At 43.3% G+C, this 23,979-nt stretch overlaps 1 protein-coding gene and 2 long non-coding RNA genes across 3 annotated transcripts; 2 read left to right on the forward strand and 1 right to left on the reverse strand.

Moving 5' to 3' along the window:
* Positions 1-4,832: 4,832 nt before the first annotated feature.
* On the forward strand, positions 4,833-6,238 carry LOC306981795. The gene is made up of 3 exons (XR_013794149.1): positions 4,833-4,940; positions 5,006-5,082; positions 6,155-6,238. It is a non-coding gene; the product is annotated as an uncharacterized lncRNA (long non-coding RNA).
* A 587-nt stretch (positions 6,239-6,825) lies between these two features.
* Positions 6,826-9,173, forward strand: nfkbiz (nuclear factor of kappa light polypeptide gene enhancer in B-cells inhibitor, zeta). The gene is made up of 7 exons (XM_079581533.1): positions 6,826-6,968; positions 7,028-7,174; positions 7,945-8,008; positions 8,093-8,262; positions 8,330-8,440; positions 8,507-8,674; positions 9,092-9,173. The coding sequence occupies exons 1-7, from the start codon at positions 6,924-6,926 to the stop codon at positions 9,128-9,130; spliced, it is 744 nt and encodes a 247-aa protein (XP_079437659.1). The 5' UTR covers positions 6,826-6,923; the 3' UTR covers positions 9,131-9,173.
* Positions 9,174-12,282: 3,109 nt separating this feature from the next.
* LOC306981899 lies at positions 12,283-13,107 on the reverse strand. The gene is made up of 2 exons (XR_013794156.1): positions 13,043-13,107; positions 12,283-12,402 (listed from the first exon to the last, which is right to left on the reverse strand). It is a non-coding gene; the product is annotated as an uncharacterized lncRNA (long non-coding RNA).
* Positions 13,108-23,979: the final 10,872 nt, after the last annotated feature.

The raw sequence follows: 23,979 nt of genomic DNA on the forward strand, positions 1-23,979 counted from the left end.
TGCCAACCTACCTGTGGTGAACCTGCATGGGCGTGGCCACTGTGAGATAGTCGTGCCACGGGCTGCTTTGTTTTGTACTTATTCTAGCTTCAGGAAACTTTTAGAGCACTTTATGTTTTTTTTTATTTTTTCTAAGTTCATTATTTTTTGGGAGTCACTGTCAGTAGATGGGGGAAAAAAGAGAGAACGCTAAAGGCCATGTTGAGTAGGAGTTGAAGGAATCGAAGGGCAAATATGTGCATGAAGTAAATGCAGATGTGGGATTTTTATAGTTGTATATAATCAGAATGTTGATGTTTAAAGCCACACAACGGAACATTGACGGTTATATGTCACAAGAGCCGCAAAACTGTCGTAAACTAGGGCTGGGTACTGTTAAACAATACCAGTACAGTATCGGAAGAAAATAATAACGTTACCCAGCCCTAACACAAAAAACACATCCGCTCTGCAATAAAGCATTTGAGAACCTGTAGTCAAAAAAAAAGAGAGAGGCCAAATCGGACACAGTAAACTACACACGCTTTAAGAGGGATTCTTGAATAACAGAAGCACTTACGATGGAAAAATAAATGTTTGTATTTTATTTTGGTTATTGGGTAAAGTTGTGCAGTGTGGCTTTAAGTCATCTTCCATGTGCATTTGTTTTGTCTGCTGCTCTGAATGAAATTGAATGCACTGAATTGACAATAGGTTGCGTTCACATGAGATGTCGTGATGGAATCTGAAGCTTTACCTGCTTTATGGGTCATATCTCTGAAATGATCAGACCGACCTACATGACACATTGACCTTGTTTGATGTTATTTGTGAAATGGCCATGAAATTTGACAGAAGAGGTAAACAAACTCTGTCCCTCGGCCTCTTCCTGTTTTTGCATGAACGTGACGGGGCGGGCAGTGAGTTACTGAAGCACGGTCTACATTTTAACCAAAGCATGATGGATGTACATACTTGACTGGAGGATACTTCTGTGTTACAGTGGGTGTTTCTGTTTGAAACTCACAGATAAGAACAAAACCCTTAACCATCACAAGTTAAACAAACTCTGACTTTGATCCAGTATTTGCATCCTACGTAATGGCTTTAACATTACATTGGATTTCATGTCAACTCTACCGATTATTCCGGTTGCCTAAACCTACCCGATTCCATAATTTGTTTATGCAAAAGAGGCCCCTATGCACTCCCATAAGCGCACACTGCACCACATTTTCTACCTTTGCCAAAACAAAACCTGCTCCTCATTAACAGCTCCATGGAGACGAGCTGGAGACGTCCCGCTCCCAGTAAAGTTTACACTCAGAACCGAAGAAGAAATGCTCATATATATTTTTTTTCATTGGGTGAAACGCAGTGTGACTTTTACTACTGGCTGCGGGTCCTGCAGGCACTAAAACCTTCAATTCCAGCATATACATTTGTCATCAGTTTGTTGCCTCAGTAACCCCCTCTCCGCCGCGAAATCCTGAACTGCAAGGTGTCAAAAAGTGCTTGCAAAACCCAGTGAGGTCATAACGGTGTGAGGTCACTGACACATTTGTGGACAAAACAGCAAATCTCCAATAAATTCTCCAATGTGTACCTAACCCTCATTTAAAGGGACAATTGAAAAAAAGTAGGTTGGAGCCTGCCCATTGTCTGCGCCATTGTGTGGAAAGCTGATACTTGAGCCAGTGTGTTTTGATAGAGATCTGTTTGTTCCGTGGAGTTATTTATTAAACTGTACAGCGAGCTGCTGCAGGCTCATGGATCAAAGGTCTGTGTGTCACTGTGTACTCTGACATCAGTTTTACTACTCTTTTAGGAGGTCACTTATCAACACAGGTGCTAGATAGGAAGTGCAAGCTGGAAAATAAGTATATGACTATCTTCCAGCGAGGTACTCCGGTTTTCCTGGCCTACCAACTCATCTGGAAAGACTTGCACTGACACGTTTGCCTCGCTTCATTCACACAATCCTGTTTTTTTTTTGATCGTTTCGGTTGCTGAAATGCTCCCATGTGTATTTCACAGATTTCGTTGCATCACACAACAGTCTTCACCATTTTTGAAGGCCATATACTTTGCAATCGCCCCATGGAGTTTGGTAATTCCATAGTTACCATGGAGATCCGCCATCTTTGCAGCTGTTAGTTAAAAGTGGAGAAAATAGCCGTGGAACAACTCGGTTAGCTGCTGAGTTACTGCTGGTAAATACATCTAACTCACTGTGGTGTCCAAGTGTTTTAATGTGAACAATAACTCCAGTATTTTAACTTTTAAAATCACCATTACTTTACAATTGCTGCTAATCCCATAATGCTTAGCGATATGCAGAAAAAAAACTTAACTTTCTCCCATTTCTCCACCATTACTTTACACAAAATGCTGAATTATGAATATATTTTCCTACTAAATACAGATATAGGGACATGGAGAGAAGCAAAGTGGTTTAAAAGCCCATAAAACGGACAATGCTAACCAGGAAGGAAACGTTAGCTTCACGCTACATGCTAACGTTAACGAGTGCCGCTTTTATTTCGCTTCTACTGAACAATTTGCTGTGAAAAAACATCAACCCGTACTGCCTTTGCTTTACAGAGGCATTAAGACCAATGAATAAACATCTCACTTTAAACGTAAAAGAATATTTGTGATAGTTTTAGCCAATTTAGCTCTTCCTTCGCTTTCTCTGTGGACATTTCGACAGCCTTTTACAGACACTGCTGAACACAACACTGGACTCGTTTGGCGGTGTTGGCTTGTTTGCTAAGCAGTGCGGAGTGATCTGATGGTGAAAAAATGCGAGCGTTTCCTTGTAGCGGGGGGAGCCCCAGCGGAGGAAGCAGTTCACAGGGGAGTGGTTTGGCAGCAGAGCTCATATTGTACACTGTGGGAGAGCGGCGCACCACGGCACAGGTAAGCTCTCAAACGATCTGTTTACTGTGGACTTTAATGGGCTTGGCTTTTAAAGTGCTTATGACAGCCATTTTCACCATACAGTAGTTTAACATATATTTATAATTATCATATTTAAGGTGAGATTCTGGGTCTAGTTTGCTGCAGGGGCGGACCGGCCATATGTCCATTCTGGAAGAGCACAGAAGGGCCACTGGCTCTAGGGCCACCGGTCCCGCCTCAACCGAGCTTTACCCAAATCTAAAAGAGACAAAAAAAAGCGACAAAAAGAGGATGAAAAGTCAACAAAAACGTGAGAAAAACACAACAAAAAATGATAGAAAAAAATCATTAATAAAACAACAAAAATATGACAAAAATGTGGCGACGTGACGAAAAGTTTCCGTCACTTTTGTAGGTCTTAGCTTTCAAATGAGGCGTGACATTGTTGCTCTCCAGTCGAGAAGCTTTTAGATTTGGGTAAAGCCCAGTATATAAAAAACATGAATCTAAAAGGAATTCTGTAGAGTATGGTGTACCACAAGGTTCAATTTTGGGCCCATGATTATTTATTTATATTAATGATTTTGCTTCTGTTTCTACGACAACCTTTCCCGCTCTTTTTGCTGATGATACCAATCAACAAAATAATAATAAAAAGCCGAACTGGGGAAAATGCACTCGTTATTGTTAGGGCGGGGGGTAAGAGGTTAAAATATGTATTTGTGGAAGTCACAATTACGCTAGTTTGGGCCAGGCTGGTCAGAGTCCAGGGCTGTTTTTCCGTCCCTGGTTTGCTGACATATTAAAGGCACTATATCTGTTTGTTTTTTTCCTCTAGTATTGGAACAGAAAGTATATTGTGAGTTCAGACACAGTTTGTGGGAAGAACACTGTGATTCTTGCATTTCTGTGACAGTGACCCTGCAAGTTGTGAAATGTGTGAAGAATCGGCATGCTACAAATATGGAAAGTAATGGTGGTAGGCTATATAAGTTTTCCCAGTCAAAACTTATATGATTAATAAGTTTTGACTGGGAAAAATAAATCATATTTTGTCTCGATTCGGGGATTTAACCCTTATAATCAACAACTCATTTCCAGTTCTGAAAAACAAAACAAAAACAATTCAGTATGAGACTGGACTTTCTACACTTGAAATCAAGCTGGCTGAAAACATGATAAGTGAAACCAGATTGCTTCGCCTACACCCTACAGTGTTCTGAATTAATTGATAAAATTGCTTTGAAATGGCACTTGAGGAGACTTTGCTTTATTTATTCATTTATCCCTTGTTTTCCCTTTATTTTTTGTGATGTTTATTTTTGATCTTCCTTGTTAAACATGAGCTAAGTTTCTGCAATGTCCAAAAGATCCAGTGTTGCATTCATTCTTCACCAAGGTCTTGTATTGATGATTGTATTGATGATGGGAGAGTGTGATCATGGCGCAAAGCCTTCTCCAGCACATCCCGAAGATCCTCAGTGGGGGTTAAGATGGCCTGATCCATGTCACCATTCACACTAGTTTCATAGTTTGACTCTGTCAGGCATCGGGAGGTGTTTGTGTGGAACTCTGCCTGTTTTTCATTGCCTTGTTGGTACAAGCATGAATAAGATGTGATGAGTAAGACTTTGTGACTGTCTTCAGGTTTTTGTTCTGGAAATTTCCATTGTAATCATAATGGATTGAGTCAAGGATGTTTCAGAGGCTTCTCCTCACAGATGTCACTCTCTGCATGCCATGTTCCATAGAAACATGACGCTAACTTCTCCAGGATACTCTCATTGCAATAATCCAACAGTATCCAGGACACTGTGTCATGGAAACAGAGAATCCTGATATCTGACTCACTGAGCATGTGCAAACTTAAAGCTGCATTATGTAACTATTTATGTAGAAATACCTTTCCCACAGCGATTGTAGCTTGAACCTGAGTTTTTTCTTTCTTTCTCTTTTGCGTTGGCAGCATCAGGCCCTCCTCCACGCCGCTGGAATGATGGACCTGCTGGATCCAGGCTGGGGCGACGGCTGTCAGGCTGGACTCGTGCCAAATGAAGGTATGGAGGAGCAGGTTTGACAGAAGGCGTGTTCGAGGCTTATGTCCGTGCTTCTTATGGAACAGGATGTGATTTCGCTGGGGCATGGCCAGCCGCGGACCGCAGGACAACAGTCAAAGACCTGCTCAAGATGAAACGCCAGGTAAAGGCTGGAAAAGTCTTCCATTTAGAGGTGGATAGGATTTATGTGTAAGTACAAATCATGAAGTTGTGTGTACGATGGAAACGTGTACATTTGAGAGCTTGCCATACTGTCAATGGAGCTTCCACGGCCTCTGTTTGAACATGTTTACGACATACAGTATAAAACTTGTGAAGATAGACCCAGGGGCGGACTGGCCATATGTCCATTCTGGAAGAGCACAGAAGGGCCACTGGCTCTAGGGCCACCAGTCCCGCCTCAACCGAGCTTTACCCAAATCTAAAAGCTACAAAAAAGCGACAAAGAGGATGAAAAGTCAACCAAAACATGAGAAAAACACGGACAAAAAAACACTATAAAAACGTGAGAAAACACAACAAAAAATGATAGAAAAAAAATCATTAATAAAACAACAAAAACATGACAAAAATGTGGCGACGTGACGAAAAGTTTCCATCACATTTGTAGGTCTTTCAAATGAGGCGTGACATTGTTGATCTCCAGTCGAGAAGCTTTTAGATTTGGGTAAAGCCCAGTATGAAAAAACATGAATCTAAAAGGAATTCCGTGGAGCATGGTGTGCCACAAGGTTCAATTTTGGGACCGTTATTATTTATTTATATTATGATTTTGCTTCTGTTTCTACGACCACCTTTCCCGTTCTTTTCGCTGATGATACCGATCAAAATAATAATAATATAATAATAATAAAAAGCCGAACTGGGGAAAATGCATTCGTAATGCAATTTCTCCATCTGTGAGATCAATAAAGTACCATCTTATCTGTTATTGTTAGGGCGGGGGGTAAGAGGTTAAAATATGTATTTGTGGAAGTGTCACAATTACGCTAATTTGGGCCAGGCTGGTCAGAGTCCAGGGCTGTTTTTCAGTCCCAGTCCGCCCCTGGATAGACCTGAAAAAAGCTACAGTAACTATGAAGCCCCATAATTGGTCTCATTGTGAAAGAATGAGGGGCTAAAGAATGATGATCTCAAACAAACCCTCACAACAGGAGTTTTCTTTAGATGCAAACCCAGCAATCCTCATTTTCATTTTCTTACTTATTTTCCAGGGTCCTTGTTGTCAGTGGTTGGAGCCTGAAGACCCCTGTCCGTCACCCCGACCTCACTGTAGCCCAATGCAAATAAACACCGTCAGCGTCACCCCAGGGGCTCCCATCCCAGCACGCATGGATCTGAGTCCTACCCATGCCCTCACAAACCCACCCTCACCTTACCCTAACCTGCCTGGGAACCTCCACCTACGCCCTCCAGGCTACCCCAGCATCGCCCCAGGAGCTCCCGTCCCGGCACGCATGGATCTGAGTCCTACCCATGCCCTCACAAACCCACCCTCACCTTACCCTAACCTGCCCGGGAACTTCCACCTACGCCCTCCAGGCTACCCCAGCATCGCCCCAGGGGTACCCATCCCAGCACGCATGGATCTGAGTCCCACCCATGCCCTCACCGACCCATCCACACCTAACTCATCCCTACCTGGTCTCCATTACTCCGCCCCCCCAGTGCCCCACCACAGTGCACCCCCGCAGCAGCAGCCGGCCGGGGCCCACATCACCACACTGTTCCAATGGCAGGTCCAACAGCAGCTCAACAGAATGAAGGGCGTTTCTTCAGAGCTGATGAACATGCAGGATTCGGAGGGGGACACGTGAGGCCTGAACACAACTCAAAACAATCGACAATAGAATAACAGCTCCATATGCGTCCAGTTATTGTATCCTACAGGTACTGACCCCTGACTGTTGTCTCTCTCCCAGGGCCCTCCACATCGCAGTGGCCCAGGGGAAGCGAGCCCTGGCTTATGTTCTTGCTGCCAACATGGCTCTGAGCGGGACGCTGGACCTCCCCGAACATAACGGACAGGTGCGTATGGATGTCGCCCCTCATGAAGATAATCCCGCTGAGTCCGCTTTGTTTCCCAGACTGCCCTGCACATCGCGGCGGCCACCGACCAGCCCCTGGTGGTGTGCGACCTGCTGGAGTACGGCGCGCACGTGCACCGGCGGGACACCTGGGGGCGCACTCCTCTGCACGTGTGTGTGGAGAAGGGCCACGTCCTCTGTCTGCAGGTAAGACCACACTTTTGAATATGTAGGAACATTCAGGTCAGGGTCTCGACTGTTGGGAGACATGTGACACCTTTGAACAATATCTGGATTTGACTGAATTAAGTGATAATGGTTTAATGAAGCTCATGATGTGAATAACATTAGTGGCAGATTGGAGAGAATTTTTTACTCATCAAAAGTACCATCTATGTTTAGCATTTACCACGTGGCTATAATGTGTTGTTTATATCCTGATCTCCTATTATCCTATGATCAGAGAAACATTTTTCATTTTAACCACACAAAGAGTGTGGTTAACCTCTTAACTCCCACCTGAACGGATCCCATTTTCTCCAGTTTGGCATTACCCTAATCAAAAAACTTCTTGGGGAAAAAACACCAAAACAGCCACAAAAAATGAGAGGAAAACAAGGATATAAACGCAACAAAAATGTGACAAAAATTCAACAAAAATGTGGCAAAATTCAACAAAAATGTGACAAAAATTCAACAAAAATGTGACAAAAATTCAACAAAAATGTGACAAAAATTCAACAAAAAAAATGACAAAAACTCAGCAAAAATGTGACAAAAAAAAACTCAAAAAGGTGACACAACACAGCAACAATCTGTTAATCTGGGAAAACGAGTTTATCTCTATTCCAGCTGTAAAAACAAAACAAACATTCACAACTTCCTTAACCTTTTATCCACGGACTGTGCCCTTGGATCCAGATAAAATTCTAGATAAATATGTTTATGCCAGAGTGTTGACTCCTTGTTCCCCTCAGCGCATGCTCCAGACGCTCAAGGCCACAGGGACAGACTTCGATGTGGACATGGTCAACTATGACGGTCAGTGCCAGTGGACAGAGCAACAGCAAGTCAAAGAAATATGGCGATAACTCTGTCAGTCTTTCTCAAATGTGCCTCCTGTAGGTCTGACTTCTCTGCACGTGGCCGTCCTGGCTCACAACGCCACGCTCCGAGAGGCCGGGCGGCTGAAGTCCTGCTCGGGCGGAGAGAGGGAGTCTCTGCTGAAGAAAGCACAGGCGTCTCTGGAGTGTGTGAAGGCTCTGCTGCAGATGAGCGCCTCCTGTGGGGCCATGGTGAGCGCTGCACTCAGGGGGTGAGTGGAGTTTGTGAAAAGGTTTGATGACTGTGGTTTTGGTGCAGGATCAGAAAAGTGGGCGGACAGGTCTGCACATGGCTGCAGAGGAGGCCAACACACAGCTCCTCAGTCTGCTCCTCAACCAGCCCGGCTCACTGGCCGTGGTCAACCTGCGGGTAAGTCACGCCAACATCGAACTACAAACACAAGCAAATATAAAAGGATCCTCGTGGCTTTTTCAGACGTTCAGTGGGAACACTGCCCTGCACATCGTCTGTGCTCATCAGAGCTGTAGGAGCCAGCTGGAGGCAGTGCACATGCTCCTGAGGAGAGGGGCCGATCCAGGGGCCCGCAACTATGAGAACGAGCTGCCCTACCATCTGCTGCCTGAGAGGGGCAGCACAGAGAAGGTACTTAAAAGAATAAACCACCAGTTTTCCATACTGAGATATGTTCTTACCTGAGCTAGACGAGTTGATGCGTACCTGTCTGTTCTTTGTGCGTGCACTCAGTCAGCAAATGTTGTTAGCGTTTAGCCTCTACTAGCATAGGTACAGTGCCAAACTGGGGGAGGTTAGAAGCTACCAAGCTGTACAGTTACGTGAGCCTTTACACAATCCAAGTCTAGTTTCACAAAATTAAACATTTCCATTTTCTAAGCGGATAAAAAAGGGAACTATATTGTGAGGCGTAGTAACACCTGGAGTACTTCGACACCCGTGCAGTGATATCGTTTAAGTACTCAACTACTCGTCAAAGATAAGCTAAGAACATATCTCAGCTTCGTGTCCCACACTGAGATACTGAGCTCGTCCTCTGTGTTGCAGATTCGGCAGGTCCTTAGAGGGAAGTCCCTTCACATGTAACAGACCACTGTCAGTCAGACAGTTACTCTTCATATTTGCCTTTGGGCAGATGTCTGTGGTTTCAATGAAACACATGTTCATTACTATGTAATGTACGTTTGACTCGCCATTAATTATTGTTCCGTATGTAAAGAAATTGAAAGTTTGAAGTTACTTCCCTAAAATAGTAAGTGTTGTACATGTTTTGTGAACCAATAATTGTAACCTGTGTATCACCAATGATTAAAGTTGTGCCTTTTCATTCATATGAACAGAACTCTAAACTTTACATGTAGAGATATTAATTTGATTGTGTTCAGTCTTCTTTTGTAAAAGCCAAATAAAAATGTTTAAAACGTTTTGTCAGTCTTTCTTTTTTTCTGGCGAAACATCATGACTAATATTTGTCAGAACCACCTAAGTGATTCTTAGTTTACAGTCGGTTCTGGTCAGTTCTGACTCTTCAAAATTCTCCAAAGCCTAAAACAGCAGAGACTTTGCAGGTGAAGCGGTGATTGGCTCTGCGGCTGAGAGACCCGCCCCCTGACCAATCAGCGTCGAGCGTCCCTCCAGAGCCGACTCTCTAACAGCGGCGGTTTGGCAGATGATCTTGTGGAGCGACCCAGCGTAAAAGAGAAACTTTTCTGCTGATCAATAAAGGTTTATTGTTGTATTTTATTTGTTTGCACTTTATTATCATGTACATTCTGTAAATAAACAATGAAAAAACTAAACACACAATATTTTTAATTACTTAAAAACTTCATTTTTGATTTTTCTTTTAAAATAAGTAAAGCACAAGTTCACTGAGCACAAATGTAAACTACCAGGCCTATAAAAGTCTGAAACTTTCATCATTTTTAAAAACATTTTTTCGAGTCTCACGAGTCATTTTGCAGCTTCTCCAGAGCTTGTTAGAGAGTAGGCTCGGGAGGGACGGGCTGCGCTGAGGGAAAAGTCTTTTCTATATTATTTACCGTAAATACCAGATAAAACGCGCAAGAGCTCGTTGAGGAAAACAGCACGAAAAAAGTTCTTCATCTTCATCATGATAATAATAATAAAGTGAGAGATACTTTTACAGAGACTTTTTGGATTATTTAAACTTTATTCCTTATTGTGACGACGAAGAATTTTGAAGAGTCAGAAAGTTACAAAAGCACTTATTATTATTATTATTATTATTATTATTATTATTATTCATTATGAGCCTTTAGCTTTATTTATCAGGGCTGTGACGTACAGACGTAAATCTTCATGACGTCATCGTAATGATACTCGCTGAGCTCAAGTTTAAATCTAGACTTAAACTTGTTGAACAAGAGAAACCGAGTTTATTTCGTTCCCAAAACAACATGAATGAGTTTGATGAAAATGTCCTGTATAAAACCAGGCTCAGCTGTTCCAGCTCAGAAACACTGCGGGCAGATCAGCGCAGCCCGTCCCTCCCGAGCCTACTCTCTAACAAGCTCTGGAGAAGCTGCAAAATGACCCGTGAGACTCGAAAAAATGATTTTAAAAATGATGAAAGTTTCAGACTTTTATAGGCCTGGTAGTTTACATTTGTGCTCAGTGAACTTGTGCTTTACTTATTTTAAAATAAAAATCAAAAATGAAGTTTTTACGTAATTAAAAATATTGTCTGTTTAGTTTTTTCATTGTTTATTTACAGAATGTACATGATAATAAAGTGCAAACAAATAAAATACAACAATAAACCTTTATTGATCAGCAGAAAAGTTTCTCTTTTACGCTGGGTCGCTCCACAAGATCATCTGCCAAACCGCCGCTGTTAGAGAGTCGGCTCTGGAGGGACGCTCGACGCTGATTGGTCAGGGGGCGGGTCTCTCAGCCGCAGAGCCAATCACCGCTTCACCTGCAAAGTCTCTGCTGTTTTAGGCTTTGTTTTTAGGTTTTTTTTTTTTCAGTATCTCTCAATATATGTTACCCTCATGTCAAGGCAACTTTATTTATACCGCGCATTTCGTACACAAGGCAACTCAATGCGCCTTATGAAAAACAAACACCCCGAACTGACGCTGATCTCAGTGTTGTTGTTTCCTGAGCGACCACATGGGGTCAGTGAGGAGCTGCTCATCCTCCTCCGGGTGAATGGAGTAAAATACAAGTGTTTATTTAATTACAGATCAAACTAAAGAAAAGTGTTCATGATCCAAACCTTTGTTCTTTCTGACAAACCTCATGATTTTTTACTTAAAAGATGCGACACAAACACAAGCAGAAGTTTAATAGAACAGTTTTATATTAATCTGATATAATAAACGGTTCATCTCATTTTACATCATTGGATCTTCTCACATAGACGACGGTAACGGCGCAGACACAGAACACAAAGAGAACCCTGTGAAAGAACCGGGCGGACCAGGCCAGACCTGGAGCCCTGTCGGCACGAGAGGGCGCCAGGTCTGGCCCTGTTTGGATGAACCGACGGGAAACTCTCACATTAGAAGCAGAAGTGAATGAGTGAATCAGTGAATCAGTGAAGGCCGTGATGAGTTATTATGGGGTTTGTGTTCATATTCACACAGGATGATGAGTCACTAAACTCACCTCCTGTGTTTGCTCATTTACCGCTGTTTGGAGACAAACTCTTTCTTTTTCTTCCACGTCCGGCTCGAGAACAACACGTGATACAAATAAACAAATTTGTCCCGGGCTGGTTTGAGTTTCTGATCCTGTTCCAGACTGATCCTCTGTGTGAAACATATGGGGGGGGCATCACTCTGGTCTCACCAGGCTGTACCAGGGGGTAGAAGAGCTCAAACGTGGGACTCGTCCAGGTCCAGGTCCACAGGGGACAGGGGCAGGGGGAGCCGGCGTGGAGACCTCCGGGGGGAGGCGAAGGACAGCAGCGGGGCGAGGAGGGGGTTCTCCGTGCCCTCCTCGCTCAGGTGCAGCAGGGTGTCGGAGCGGGGCAGCAGGGCCGCCGTGTCCTCGTCTCCGGGGCTCTCCCGGACGCTGCGGGCCGGTCCGAGGGCAGGCAGCGGCGGGGGGGCCGAGGAGGGCAGGGGCGGCGGCGGAGGGGGGCCCGGGGCGGGAGCGGCGCTCAGGACCGGCAGCGGGGGAGGGAGGGGGGAGGAGGTTGTGGACAGGGGGAAGGGCGAACAGGTGCGGTTCAGAGGGAGGGGCGAGCAGGTGCGGGGAGGAAGGAGGGGCGAGCAGGTGCGGGGCGGAGGGGTGGGCGTGGAGGGACGGGAGATGGAGGGAGGGGGGGGCAGGCTGCTCCGGAGGCCCCACTGCTCTCTCTTCTCTTTACTGCTGATGGTCGGGACCTGTGTGCACCAAACAAAGACACATTAGGGGACGGGTGGAACACAGGTGGAACACGGGGGGAACACGGGGGGAACACAGGTGGAACACGGGTGGAACAGAGGTGGAACACAGGTGGAACACAGGTGGAGCACAGGTGGAACACAGGTGATCAGGTTAGTTCTTTGGTTCTGACATGGGCCAAGGTGCAGAGGTTCTTAACTGGTCGGTTCTCAGTGGGTTGTTTGTTTTCCTGTTCGCCTCATGATAAATGGAACTTTCTGTAATTGATCTTCTGACATGTTTGAACCTCCCTCACTCACAGGTGATCACGGCCCAGTTCAGCTGTTTTTAGGAGCCACATCAGAAGGAACGAACCGATAGTACTTTCTGAAACACCTCCTAGTACTGAGAACTCACACCAAAGTCAACTACATGTGTCTTAAATTTAGTCGACTAAATTTACTTGCACTTTTAGTCGACTAAAACTAGACTAAAATTGAAGATATTTTTTTGACTAAAACTAGACTAAAATCGAATTACATTTTCGTCAAAAGACTCAAACTAAATTAAAATATGTTGTCAAAATGAACACTGATCAGAGGTGACGTACAGTAAAGCTGGTCTGAAATGCCTGGATGTCAGTGTGTGCGTCGTCCTGACCTGTGCGGGGCCGGGCGTGTGCAGGTCAGCGGTGACCGTGGATGAGGAGGGAACCTCCAGAGTGGCAGAGGCCGGACTCGACTTGCGTGCCTCGAGGGTGGGGTCCAGAAACTTAATTTTTAATTATTATTTTTATTATTAAATGTGCTCCTGTTAACAGTGGTTGCGCATGAAACACTCCAGGGTGGGGGCGAGGGGGTGGGGGGTTTGGCGCAGTGGCTTGTGGGATGGCACATAGCTCCTAATCACCCGTTAGTTAGCATCAGAGGTCCCTATGCTAAAGTGGCTATGATAGTTAGCATCAGAGGTCCCTATGCTAAAGTGGCTATGATAGTTAGCATCAGAGGTCCCTATGCTAAAGTGGCTATGATAGTTAGCATCAGAGGTCCCTATGCTAAAGTGGCTATGATAGTTAGCACCAGAGGTCCCTATGCTAAAGTGGCTATGCTAGTTAGCATCGAGGCTCCTTTTCCTAACTACTTCCTAACTGACTTACCAATTCGGAAGCATCTTGTCATGGCGGACGCTGACGCACATCCGGTTTGGCTCTTACCAACCTGCTGTTTCGGACGCAGCCTTACAGTTTTCCATTTGCCTCGCAGCGCAAAATGAGAAACCAGGATCATGAAAAAGCCCCCACCATATAACATTACGCAGCATGTTTTGAATTATATCTGGTGTGAATAAACATTCATATCTCACAGGATCTTATTGACTAACTCTGCTCTCATGAAGCACAAACAGCCCCACAGTCGGTTCTGGTCAGTTCTGGCTCCTCAAAATTCTCCAAAGCCTAAAACAGCAGAGACTTTGCAGGTGAAGCGGTGATTGGCTCTGCGGCTGAGAGACCCGCCTCCTGACCAATCAGCGTCGAGCGTCCCTCCAGAGCCGACTCTCTAACAGCGGCGGTTTGGCAGATGATCTTGTGGAGCGACCCAGCGTAAAAGAGAAACTTTTCTGCTGATCAATAAAGGTTTATTGTTGTATTTTATTTGTTTGCACTTTATTATCATGTACATTCTGTAAATAAACAATGAAAAAACTAAACAGACAATATTTTTAATTACGTAAAAACTTCATTTTTGATTTTTCTTTTAAAATAAGTAAAGCACAAGTTCACTGAGCACAAATGTAAACTACCAGGCCTATAAAAGTCTGAAACTTTCATCATTTTTAAAAACATTTTTTCGAGTCTCACGAGTCATTTCGCAGCTTCTCCAGAGCTTGTTAGAGAGTAGGCTCGGGAGGGACGGGCTGCGCTGAGGAAAAAGTCTTTTCTATATTATTTACCGTAAATACCAGATAAAACGCGCAAGAGCTCGTTGAGGAAAACAGCACGAAAAAAGTTCTTCATCTTCATCATGATGATAATAATAAAGTGAGAGATACTTTTACAGAGACTTTTGGATTATTTAAACTTTATTCCTTATTGTGACGACGAAGAATTTTGAAGAGTCAGAAAGTTGCAAAAGCACTTATTATTATTATTATTATTATTATTATTATTATTATTATTATTATTATTATTATTATGAGCCTATAGTTCTATTTATCAGGGCTGTGACGTACAGACGTAAATCTTCATGACGTCACTGTAATGATACTCGCTGAGCTCAAGTGAATCATGGAGATGTTTAGTTTAATCTAGACTTAAACTTGTTGAACAAGAGAAACCGAGTTTATTTCGTTCCCAAAACAACATGAATGAGTTTGATGAAAATGTCCTGTATAAAACCAGGCTCAGCTGTTCCAGCTCAGAAACACTGCGGGCAGATCAGCGCAGCCCGTCCCTCCCGAGCCTACTCTCTAACAAGCTCTGGAGAAGCTGCGAAATGACTCGTGAGACTCGAAAAAATGATTTTAAAAAAGCTTAAAGTTTTAGACTTTTATAGGCCTGGTAGTTTACATTTGTGCTCAGTGAACTTGTGCTTTATTTATTTTAAAAGAAAAATCAAAAATGAAGTTTTTACGTAATTAAAAATATTGTCTGTTTAGTTTTTTCATTGTTTATTTACAGAATGTACATGATAATAAAGTGCAAACAAATAAAATACAACAATAAACCTTTATTGATCAGCAGAAAAGTTTCTCTTTTACGCTGGGTCGCTCCACAAGATCATCTGCCAAACCGCCGCTGTTAGAGAGTCGGCTCTGGAGGGACGCTCGACGCTGATTGGTCAGGGGGCGGGTCTCTCAGCCGCAGAGCCAATCACCGCTTCACCTGCAAAGTCTCTGCTGATTTACGTCTATACATTACAGCCCTGATGAATAAAGCTACTTTCTGGCTCTTCAAGATTCTCCAAATCCTAAGGAATAAAGTTTAAATAATCCAAAAAGTCTCTTTAAAAGTATCTCTCACTTATGTTCCTCTAATGAAGCACAAACAACCCGACATGACAAAGACACAAAAGCAGAGGAGTTTAATAGAACAGTTTTATATTCATCTGATTTAATAAACGGCACATCTGCTGCAAAGGATGTATCAGACGAGACGTGTTTTTATTTTAAAAGCATCTCTCACTTGATGTTCCTCTAATGAAGCACAAACAACACAACATGACATTCTGACCGAACAGTCAGTCCAAGTCCAAGTATTTGAACCCAGTGAAGATCCTATCGTGTTAAATTCATTCAACCAGCTCCAGTTTGGAGGTGGGCTTAGCTCAGGGAGTAGAGGAGTGGGTAAAGAAACCAGTGTCGCCCCTGATCTGAGGCTTGTGAGTTCAGACTCATCAGGCCTGGACACTTGTCTTAAAATGAACTTGTTTTACTATTAAGTGTCATTACTAAATTAGACCCAATTTCACAAAAAACACTGCCGCTCTCAGAACCATCAGGCTCAAGTCAAACTGACACAGAGAACAGAGCTCCCTGAGAACCCAGGACCTCCGGGAACGGGACACTTTTTAAATCCTGCAGTTTAACAACATCAGGTCATGTGTTTATTTTACTTTACTTTAGAGACGTACAGTTCCTTTTGTTCAGACTATAGATGTTTAACTGGAGTTGTTTGGAGAAGGTCATAGCTCAGTGACTAGAGCAGATGGTTCAAGAGAAAAAAAAACAACATCCAAAGGTTGAGAGTTCGATGCCCGCTCTCTCCCAGCAAGGAGTAATTTTCAACTATAGTGCAGTTTATTCTTTACAATTGAAATGTAGTGAGCCGGACCAGCAACAGGAGGGATTGAACCCAGGACCACAGGGCAGAGGAGACTTCCTAATGCCCTTTGATGGAACCACTCGACCACATCAGCACGGTGTCCATTTACTTAACTAAATGGATGTGTACATTTAATTTTGTTCACATTAAAAACATTTAACTGGAGCGGTTTGGAGAAGGTTATGACTCAGTGACTAGAGCACATGGTTTAAATGCATCATCCATGAGCCGAAGGTTGAGAGTTCAATCCCAGCTCTCCCACAGAAAGTAGTAGCTTTAAACTACCGTGCAGCTTATTCTTTGCAGTTGAAATGTAGCTAGAGGGACTAGCAACAGGAGGGGTTTGAACCCAGGACCACAGGGCAGAGGAGACTTCCTAACACCCTCTGCTAGACCCACATCAGCACACCATCCACTACTGTCCTGGGTTTATTTGACTTAACTAAATGCATGTGTACAGTTCATTTTGTTCAGCTTAATGACATTCAAAGCATTGCGTTTGTAAAAGGCCATAGCTCAGTGAGTGGAGCCATGGCGTGACATCTGTTATCCAAAGGCTGCGAGTCAACTTTCTCAGGAAGTACTTTTGGACTGTAGTGTTGTTTGATTCAAATTTCACAGACAGAAGAGAAAACAAAAGGACTATGACCCAGGCGGGACTCGGACCCAGCACCTCTGTGCAGGAGAGAGGCTTCTTAAGTCAGGCAGCTGAACCACTGGACCATCTGAACACTCTGAGTCATGAAAAATGTTCAGTTCATTTAATGGACGGACACAGGTCATGTTTCTTTAGGCATTACTGTGAACTATCACTACTGTGAAGTATTTGTTTCTGTGAAAATATTTTGACATTCCAATAAATAACGAATATTTGTAACAACTTGGTTACTTTATTTAGAAACAAAGCCGTGTTTCCCGGAGGAGCTGGGGACAGGGACGGGGTGATGTGTGAGCACAAGCCTGACGTCAGCCACCACGGCAGAGCCAATGATTCAAAACAAGGTATATTTTTTAACCACAAGAGGGCGACACACAGTAAAATTACGATTTAAACCAACATGCATTTGAACGTCAGTACTATCAAACACCCATAATACAGACGGCATCTCTGGAATCGCCCATATATGGTCATGTTTGAAAACAGTTAAGTGGGAAAACAATTTTGAAAAAATCTAAACTTTCTTTAATTATTCAAAAACTGCTTTAACAAATGCAGAATTATGAATATAGTTTCTACTAAATAAAGAAACAAAGACATGGGGAGGAGCAAAGTGGTTCAACAGCCCATAGATACATAAAAAAACGGAGAATGCTAACATGATGCTACATGTTAGCATCGGGCTAAAATAACAGTTAGCTAGCGCTAGTAACAACTGCCGTTTTTTCACTTCTACTGAACAATCTGCTGTGAGAAAATATCCATATGGGCCTGATTTACACTTGACTTTATTTGTTTGTGATAAATAAGTTCATATTCCAGCAGAAAATGGCTAAAAAGAGTGAAAAATTGTGTTTCCCAAAAGATTCTATTTTCCCCCTCAGCGAGGCCACGCCCCCTTCTATGGCGAGATGCCGTCTGTATCTTGGAGGTTAGTTGTTTCCCAACTGTTACATTATCATTTTATTGTTTGTTTTTTCCCTTTGTTTAATCAGTAAATCGTTGGAGGTGGTCATTTCCTGTGCAGTCATGTGACTCTTCAGAGAATGCAGCTCCTATCGCCATGGGAACTTACCTGTTCATTGTTTACATTTAAAGTGCATTTAAATCAACGTTCTGATGTATCGCCATGGCAACAGAATGTACTTATAAGGACGTTGTGTGTTCTGTGCCAACTGTTAACTCATAACTCATTCGCAAGTGAAGATCGCAGTGACACAGCTGTTGTGAGCTCCCAGATTATTACGGTCTTATCTCTTAACGTAAGACATTCGCAAGATGAACAACGCACAAACCGCTGTGATACAGACGACAGCAAGTCGCAAGACAAGACGGCTTCAGCGAAGGGCTCTGGAACGCCAGGCAGCCCTCGCTCAAGCCCCAACTACAGCTGGCTCGGAGAACTGCGACGTATTACTGGAAGCGTTTTGTGAAACAGTGATGGAAACGTCTCAACAGGAAACACATCTCCTGATGGAAAACCCTCTGCCGGACACAGAGGAGACTGTTCTACCGGACACACAACAAACCTCTGCACAGGACACAGAGGAGACCTTTCTACCGGAGACACAAGAAACCTCTGTACAGGACACAGAGGAGACCGTTCTACAGGAGACACAAGAAACCTCTGTACAGGACACAGAGAAGACTGCTCTACAGGAGACACAAGAGACCTCTGTACAGGACACAGAGGAGACTGCTCTACAGGAGACACAAGAAACCTCTGTACAGGACACAGAGAAGACTGCTCTACAGGAGACACAAGAAACCTCTGTACAGGACACAGAGAAGACTGCTCTACAGGAGACACAAGAAACCTCTGTACAGGACACAGAGGAGACTGCTCTACAAGATTCCCAATCACAGAGTGTGCAGAGGGAACAAACTGAAGCAAATTGTCTGCCAACAGTCCATGATTCTCAACAGAAAGCACAGACCCTCATGGAGACTGTCGAGAGGTATGAAATTGAGACAAATCCGCCTCCGATTAACAATAGATTCAATGTTGTGGATGCAAATCAAAGCCAAACCTCCCGAGAGGATCTTCTTAAACAAATACCGCTCCTGAGAGCACAGGTAAAGCAGCACGCAAAAAATCTTAAAGACGTAGACGACGTAATTGAGAGATACAAAAAGGAGAACGGAGGTGTTTTGACTAAACAGATGGAAAAGACCAGGGAAGCGGTGCAGAAAGACTTCGAAGCGTTCAAAGGAAAACTAAACGCTGCAGAAGAGAAAGTAAACAGTCTCCCAAATAAGCACGACGTCGATCCTCCACAAGAGGGGGGCCGTGCGGCGTCCAAACAACGGTGGTCCTCCAGTGAAGCAGAAACAGACGACTTTTGTCCACACGTAAAGAAAATAAAGTCTCTCTGTGAACAAGAGGAAGTTAGAGCAGCTGCTCTGCGCAAAGTGGAGACAACGGAGGAAGAGAAATGCAGCGCCTCTTTGCAGTCTCTAGAGAAGATTAAAACCCTGCAGGATCATGCATGGGGACTACAGCTGGAGGTCCATAGACTAAGAAATGAGCTCCATGATGAGAAAAGGGCAAACAAAGAGGCCCAGGACAAAGTCAAAAGTCTGGAGGAGCAGAAAGTTGAAGCAACAACGGTTACTGACAATAATTCTCATGTCATGGATGCAGGAGAAAGCCAAACCTCTCAGGAGGATCTCTTGAAGCAAATCCAGCTTCTGAAAACACAGGTGAAGACACAACAAGAGCAATACGACACTCTGCAGTCTTTCCACCAGCAGTACCGTGACCAACAAGGTGAGAGGATGAGTCAGACTTTGAAGAGTCACGAAGGGCAGCTCCGAGCTCGAGACAACATCATAAACCGACTGAAAAAGGAGAGGACTGCTAACTACAGTCGACACGAGGAGAAAGCCAGAGAGGCAGAGAAGGAAGAACGAGAGGCTTTAAAAACAGCCAACGCCTGCCTCAAAGGAATGCTTAACGCTGCAGAACAGAAAAACAAAGACATGTGCAATTGGATCAAGCACTACAGTGGTCGCCGACAGGACGGGGACAGTCCGAGCCGACAGGAGAGGCGTGACCAAGAAGAAGGAGAGGCTGCTGAGAAAAACTATGCTCCTCCACGGGACGACCTTTCTGAGCAAGTGGAGCAATTAACATCTGCTCTTCTTGAACAAAAGAAAATCACAGCAGCTGCTCAGAGCGAAGTGGAGAAACTGAGAAGCAGCACCTCCGTCCAGGATCCGGAGAAAATAAGAAACCTGCACGATAAAGTGCACAGACTACACATGCAGGTGAATAGATTAAAAGTTGAACTCCGTGAGGAGCAAAAGACATACAAGGAGGCTGAGAGCGAAATTGTCCGTCTGAAAGAAGAGAGATCTGATCTTCTGACTGAAGTAGATTATCTCAGCACTTCTCTCAGTACTGCATTCACTGAGAAGGCTGACTTAGAGGAAGAAAGGGACAGGCTACACTTGCAGATCAACACCCTCAAATCTGAAATCAGTGAAAAGACGTCAGCTGACCACGAGGCCCTGAGCAAAGTCAAAAGTCTGGAGGAAGAGAAGGCAGGACAGCAGGCAGAAAGAGATGGATTAGTCTTGAAAGTGCACAACCTCGAATCTGTCCTGCTCGAAAAGACTGCAGCTCTGCGAGAGGCCCAGCGCAGAGTCACATCTCTAGAACAGGAGAAAGGTGATCTGCGGACCTCAGTGGAAACTCTCAAAACAGCCTTAAGCAAGCAGCAAAAAGACACAGAAGTGACCCGCTCCAGAGTGACCGAGCAGGAGCAGGAGGTCAGAGAGCAGAAGGCCACGGCACAAGCCTTAGAGCAGGACTTAAAAACCATGCGGGACATGTTTAAGACCCTGGTCGAGAAGTCCGACGCCACTTTCTCTGCTCTCAAGGACCAGAAAAAGAAAGTGCTGGACCTCAGCCGTGAAATGGAGCGTCTCAGGGCCGTCCACAGAGAAGAGGTGAGCGCGTTGCAGAGCTCAGAGGAGGGGAAAAGGGCAGCGCTGCAGCGGGAGGTACAGAAGCTTTCTGACGCTCTGAAGGCTTCACAGGAGAACAAGTCTGCCCTGCTCACACGCAACCGCGAGCTTCAGGACGTGCTTCAGGAGACGGAGAAACAGCGCCAGAAGAAGAAGGGCTGGTTTAGGCTTTAAATTATGCCTCTGAATCTTCTCCAATCCTAAACCACAGCGTTGAAGGCTAAACCAAACAGTTTGAATCACAATTAGACGTCCAAAAACAAAACTGACACTAAAAAGGTTACTGTGAGCTCCTTCTGTTCATCTTGGACAAAGAAAATGAAAGCTTTCCACACGTCTTAGATGTTTCTGCACCTGCTAACGCTAAGCCTTCCCAGAGGTGACAATGCTCTTGGTGACGTGGTGATGAGGCAGAGGTCAGGCGAATGGACACACCAGGTCTGTCTGACTGACCACAGCTGAAAACACCATGTCAACAGGAGCGTCGAGACCTGTGAGCCTGGCGTGTCGTCAGCAGGTAAAGAAATGTCTGAGACTTGTGTGAGCAAAAGAATTGGCAACTATTTCAAGAACTAAAAAAAACATAAAAATCATCCAGTTCTCTTCTTCAAAGGGCTGAAGATGTAAAGTCCCATCAGATGGTAGATTGGGCAGTGACATACTCTCCAATCTACCATCTGATGGGACTTTACATCTTCAGCCCTCTGAAGAAGAGAACTGGATGATTCGATGATTGAACGTTGGGCAGCTATGTATGAAAATGTCCAGATGAATTGATGGAACTTCTGTGTTTTTAATTGTCACTTTAATTGGAACTCAATTTGTAAGATATTCAATTTTTCCCAAAGTAGGTCAAACCAAAGCTAAAGTAACGGAAATCAGGATCATAATCAATCACATAATCACTGGAGACAACTGCTGTCTGAGGGTCAATGCTCTTGGTGACGTGGTGACAAAGCAGAGGTCAGGCGAATGGACACACCAGGTCTGTCTGACTGACCACAGCAGTCAGCAGGTAAAGAAATATCTACGAATTGACAACTAACCCCTTTAATTAATACTCAAATTGTTTGAATCTAGATTTTCCTAAAGTAGGTCAAACCAATAATAAAGTAACCTAAATCAGGCCCATAATCAAGTCTAAATGTAGCTTATTTTGCCCATACTAATAAATTAAATACTAATAAATTAAATACTAATAAATTCAATTCAATTCAATTCAATTCAATTCAATTCAATTCAATTCAATTCAATTCAATTCAACTCAATTCAATTCAACTAAACAAACAAACAAACAAACAAACAAACAAACAAACAAACAAACAAACAAACAAACAAACAAACAAACAAACAAACAAACAAACAAACAAACAAACAAACAAACAAACAAACAAACAAACAAACAAACAAACAAACAAACAAACAAACAAACAAACAAACAAACAAACAAACAAACAAACAAACAAACAAACAAACAAACAAACAAACAAACAAACAAACAAACAAACAAACAAACAAACAAACAAACAAACAAACAAACAAACAAACAAACAAACAAACAAACAAACAAACAAACAAACAAACAAACAAACAAACAAACAAACAAACAAACAAACAAACAAACAAACAAACAAACAAACAAACACTCAACTCAACTCAACTCAACTCAACTCAACTCAACTCAACTCAACTCAACTCAACTCAACTCAACTCAACTCAACTCAACTCAACTCAACTCAACTCAACTCAACTCAACTCAACTCAACTCAACTCAACTCAACTCAACTCAACTCAACTCAACTCAACTCAACTCAACTCAACTCAACTCAACTCAACTCAACTCAACTCAACTCAACTCAACTCAACTCAACTCAACTCAACTCAACTCAACTCAACTCAACTCAACACATTAAATAAATAAATACCCCTCCTGGAGCTGCCACCTTAACGTGGTGGAGGGGTTTGAGCACCCAAATGATCCTGGAGCTCTTGTCGGGGGCTTCGTGTCCCTGGTAGGGTCTCCCATGGCAAACAGGTCCTAGGTGACGGGTCAGACAAAGAGCGGTTCAGAAGCCCCTTATGAGAGACCGTCCTCCTGTGGACCCACCACCTGCAGGGGGAGCCATAAGGGGCTGGTGCAATGTGATTTGGGCAACTCCAACAGCTGCCCCCACGACCCGGCAACGGACAGGTGCTAGAAAAAGGATGGATGGATGGATGGAAATAATAAATGAATAAAAAATAACCCTGCCCAGGTTAATATACACAAACTGTTCAAGTAATGAACTGATATTGCAAAGTGTACAATTGAGCAATACGAGATGCTGATTTCCTCTGTCAGCGACATCCACACAGAAACAGCAGTATACACAACCACTTTGTACAATACAGCAATCAATACATAAATAATAAATAAATAAATAATAATAAACTTTCACACATACAGTACAGGCAAAGATATCTCAAATGTAACATTATGATTTATATCTGCAAATCTAATCCAGTTGAGTGTATTTAATCGATTGGACCAGTATGAGAGATAGAGAGCTCCAACTGAATTATATCTCTGTACACTCTAAAAAGTAATGACTTAACCCAACGAGAAAAATTGAGGCAACCCTCTCCATTGGTCTTTTTACATTGTATCAACTGAATTGAAATTGTCTTCAACTGATCGCTTCTTTCAATTTGAGGTAACTTGATTTTCTCAACAGTAAAACCTTTTATTAACTGATTACATACTCAATAAATATCTGCATTGATCTACATTTTTGAGTTGCTTCCATTGATATTTAATTTTAACCCATTTTAAAATGTTAACAGCTTGAATTTCTTTGTTATTCACAATATTTTTAAGTTAGCTTAACATAAATTTATCTTGCATTCTAACATTTTTAGTTGCATTTTACAAAGAAATGATCACAAACAAACGTATGATTTGACAAACTGCATTCATTGTGTACTTGAGCGAATGGCTGCCTCTCGACATACTTTTTACTAAAGTATGTTCAAAATACATACCTGAAAATGCGAGTCTTTAATTTTCCTCTTTTTGATTTTTCTCTTCAGTCGCTCCTCCAAACCATGATCCCAGTTCCAATAGCTTCAACGAACAAAGATCCAGCTGTGCCATGAATGTAGACTTTT

This window comes from Gobius niger (genome assembly GCF_951799975.1).
Source record: "Gobius niger genome assembly, chromosome: 23".
NCBI lineage: Eukaryota > Metazoa > Chordata > Actinopteri > Gobiiformes > Gobiidae > Gobius > Gobius niger.

What these genes read in the sequence shown, in the direction of transcription:
- nfkbiz (XM_079581533.1), top strand. Translation starts at nt 6,924, where the DNA reads ATGGCTCTGAGCGGGACGCTGGACCTCCCCGAACATAACGGACAG. An exon ending in TCCCCGAACATAACGGACAG is followed by an intron (nt 6,969 to 7,027) that starts GTGCGTATGGAT and finishes TTTGTTTCCCAG; the next exon opens with ACTGCCCTGCACATCGCGGC. An exon ending in GCGCCTCCTGTGGGGCCATG is followed by an intron (nt 8,263 to 8,329) that starts GTGAGCGCTGCA and finishes GTTTTGGTGCAG; the next exon opens with GATCAGAAAAGTGGGCGGAC.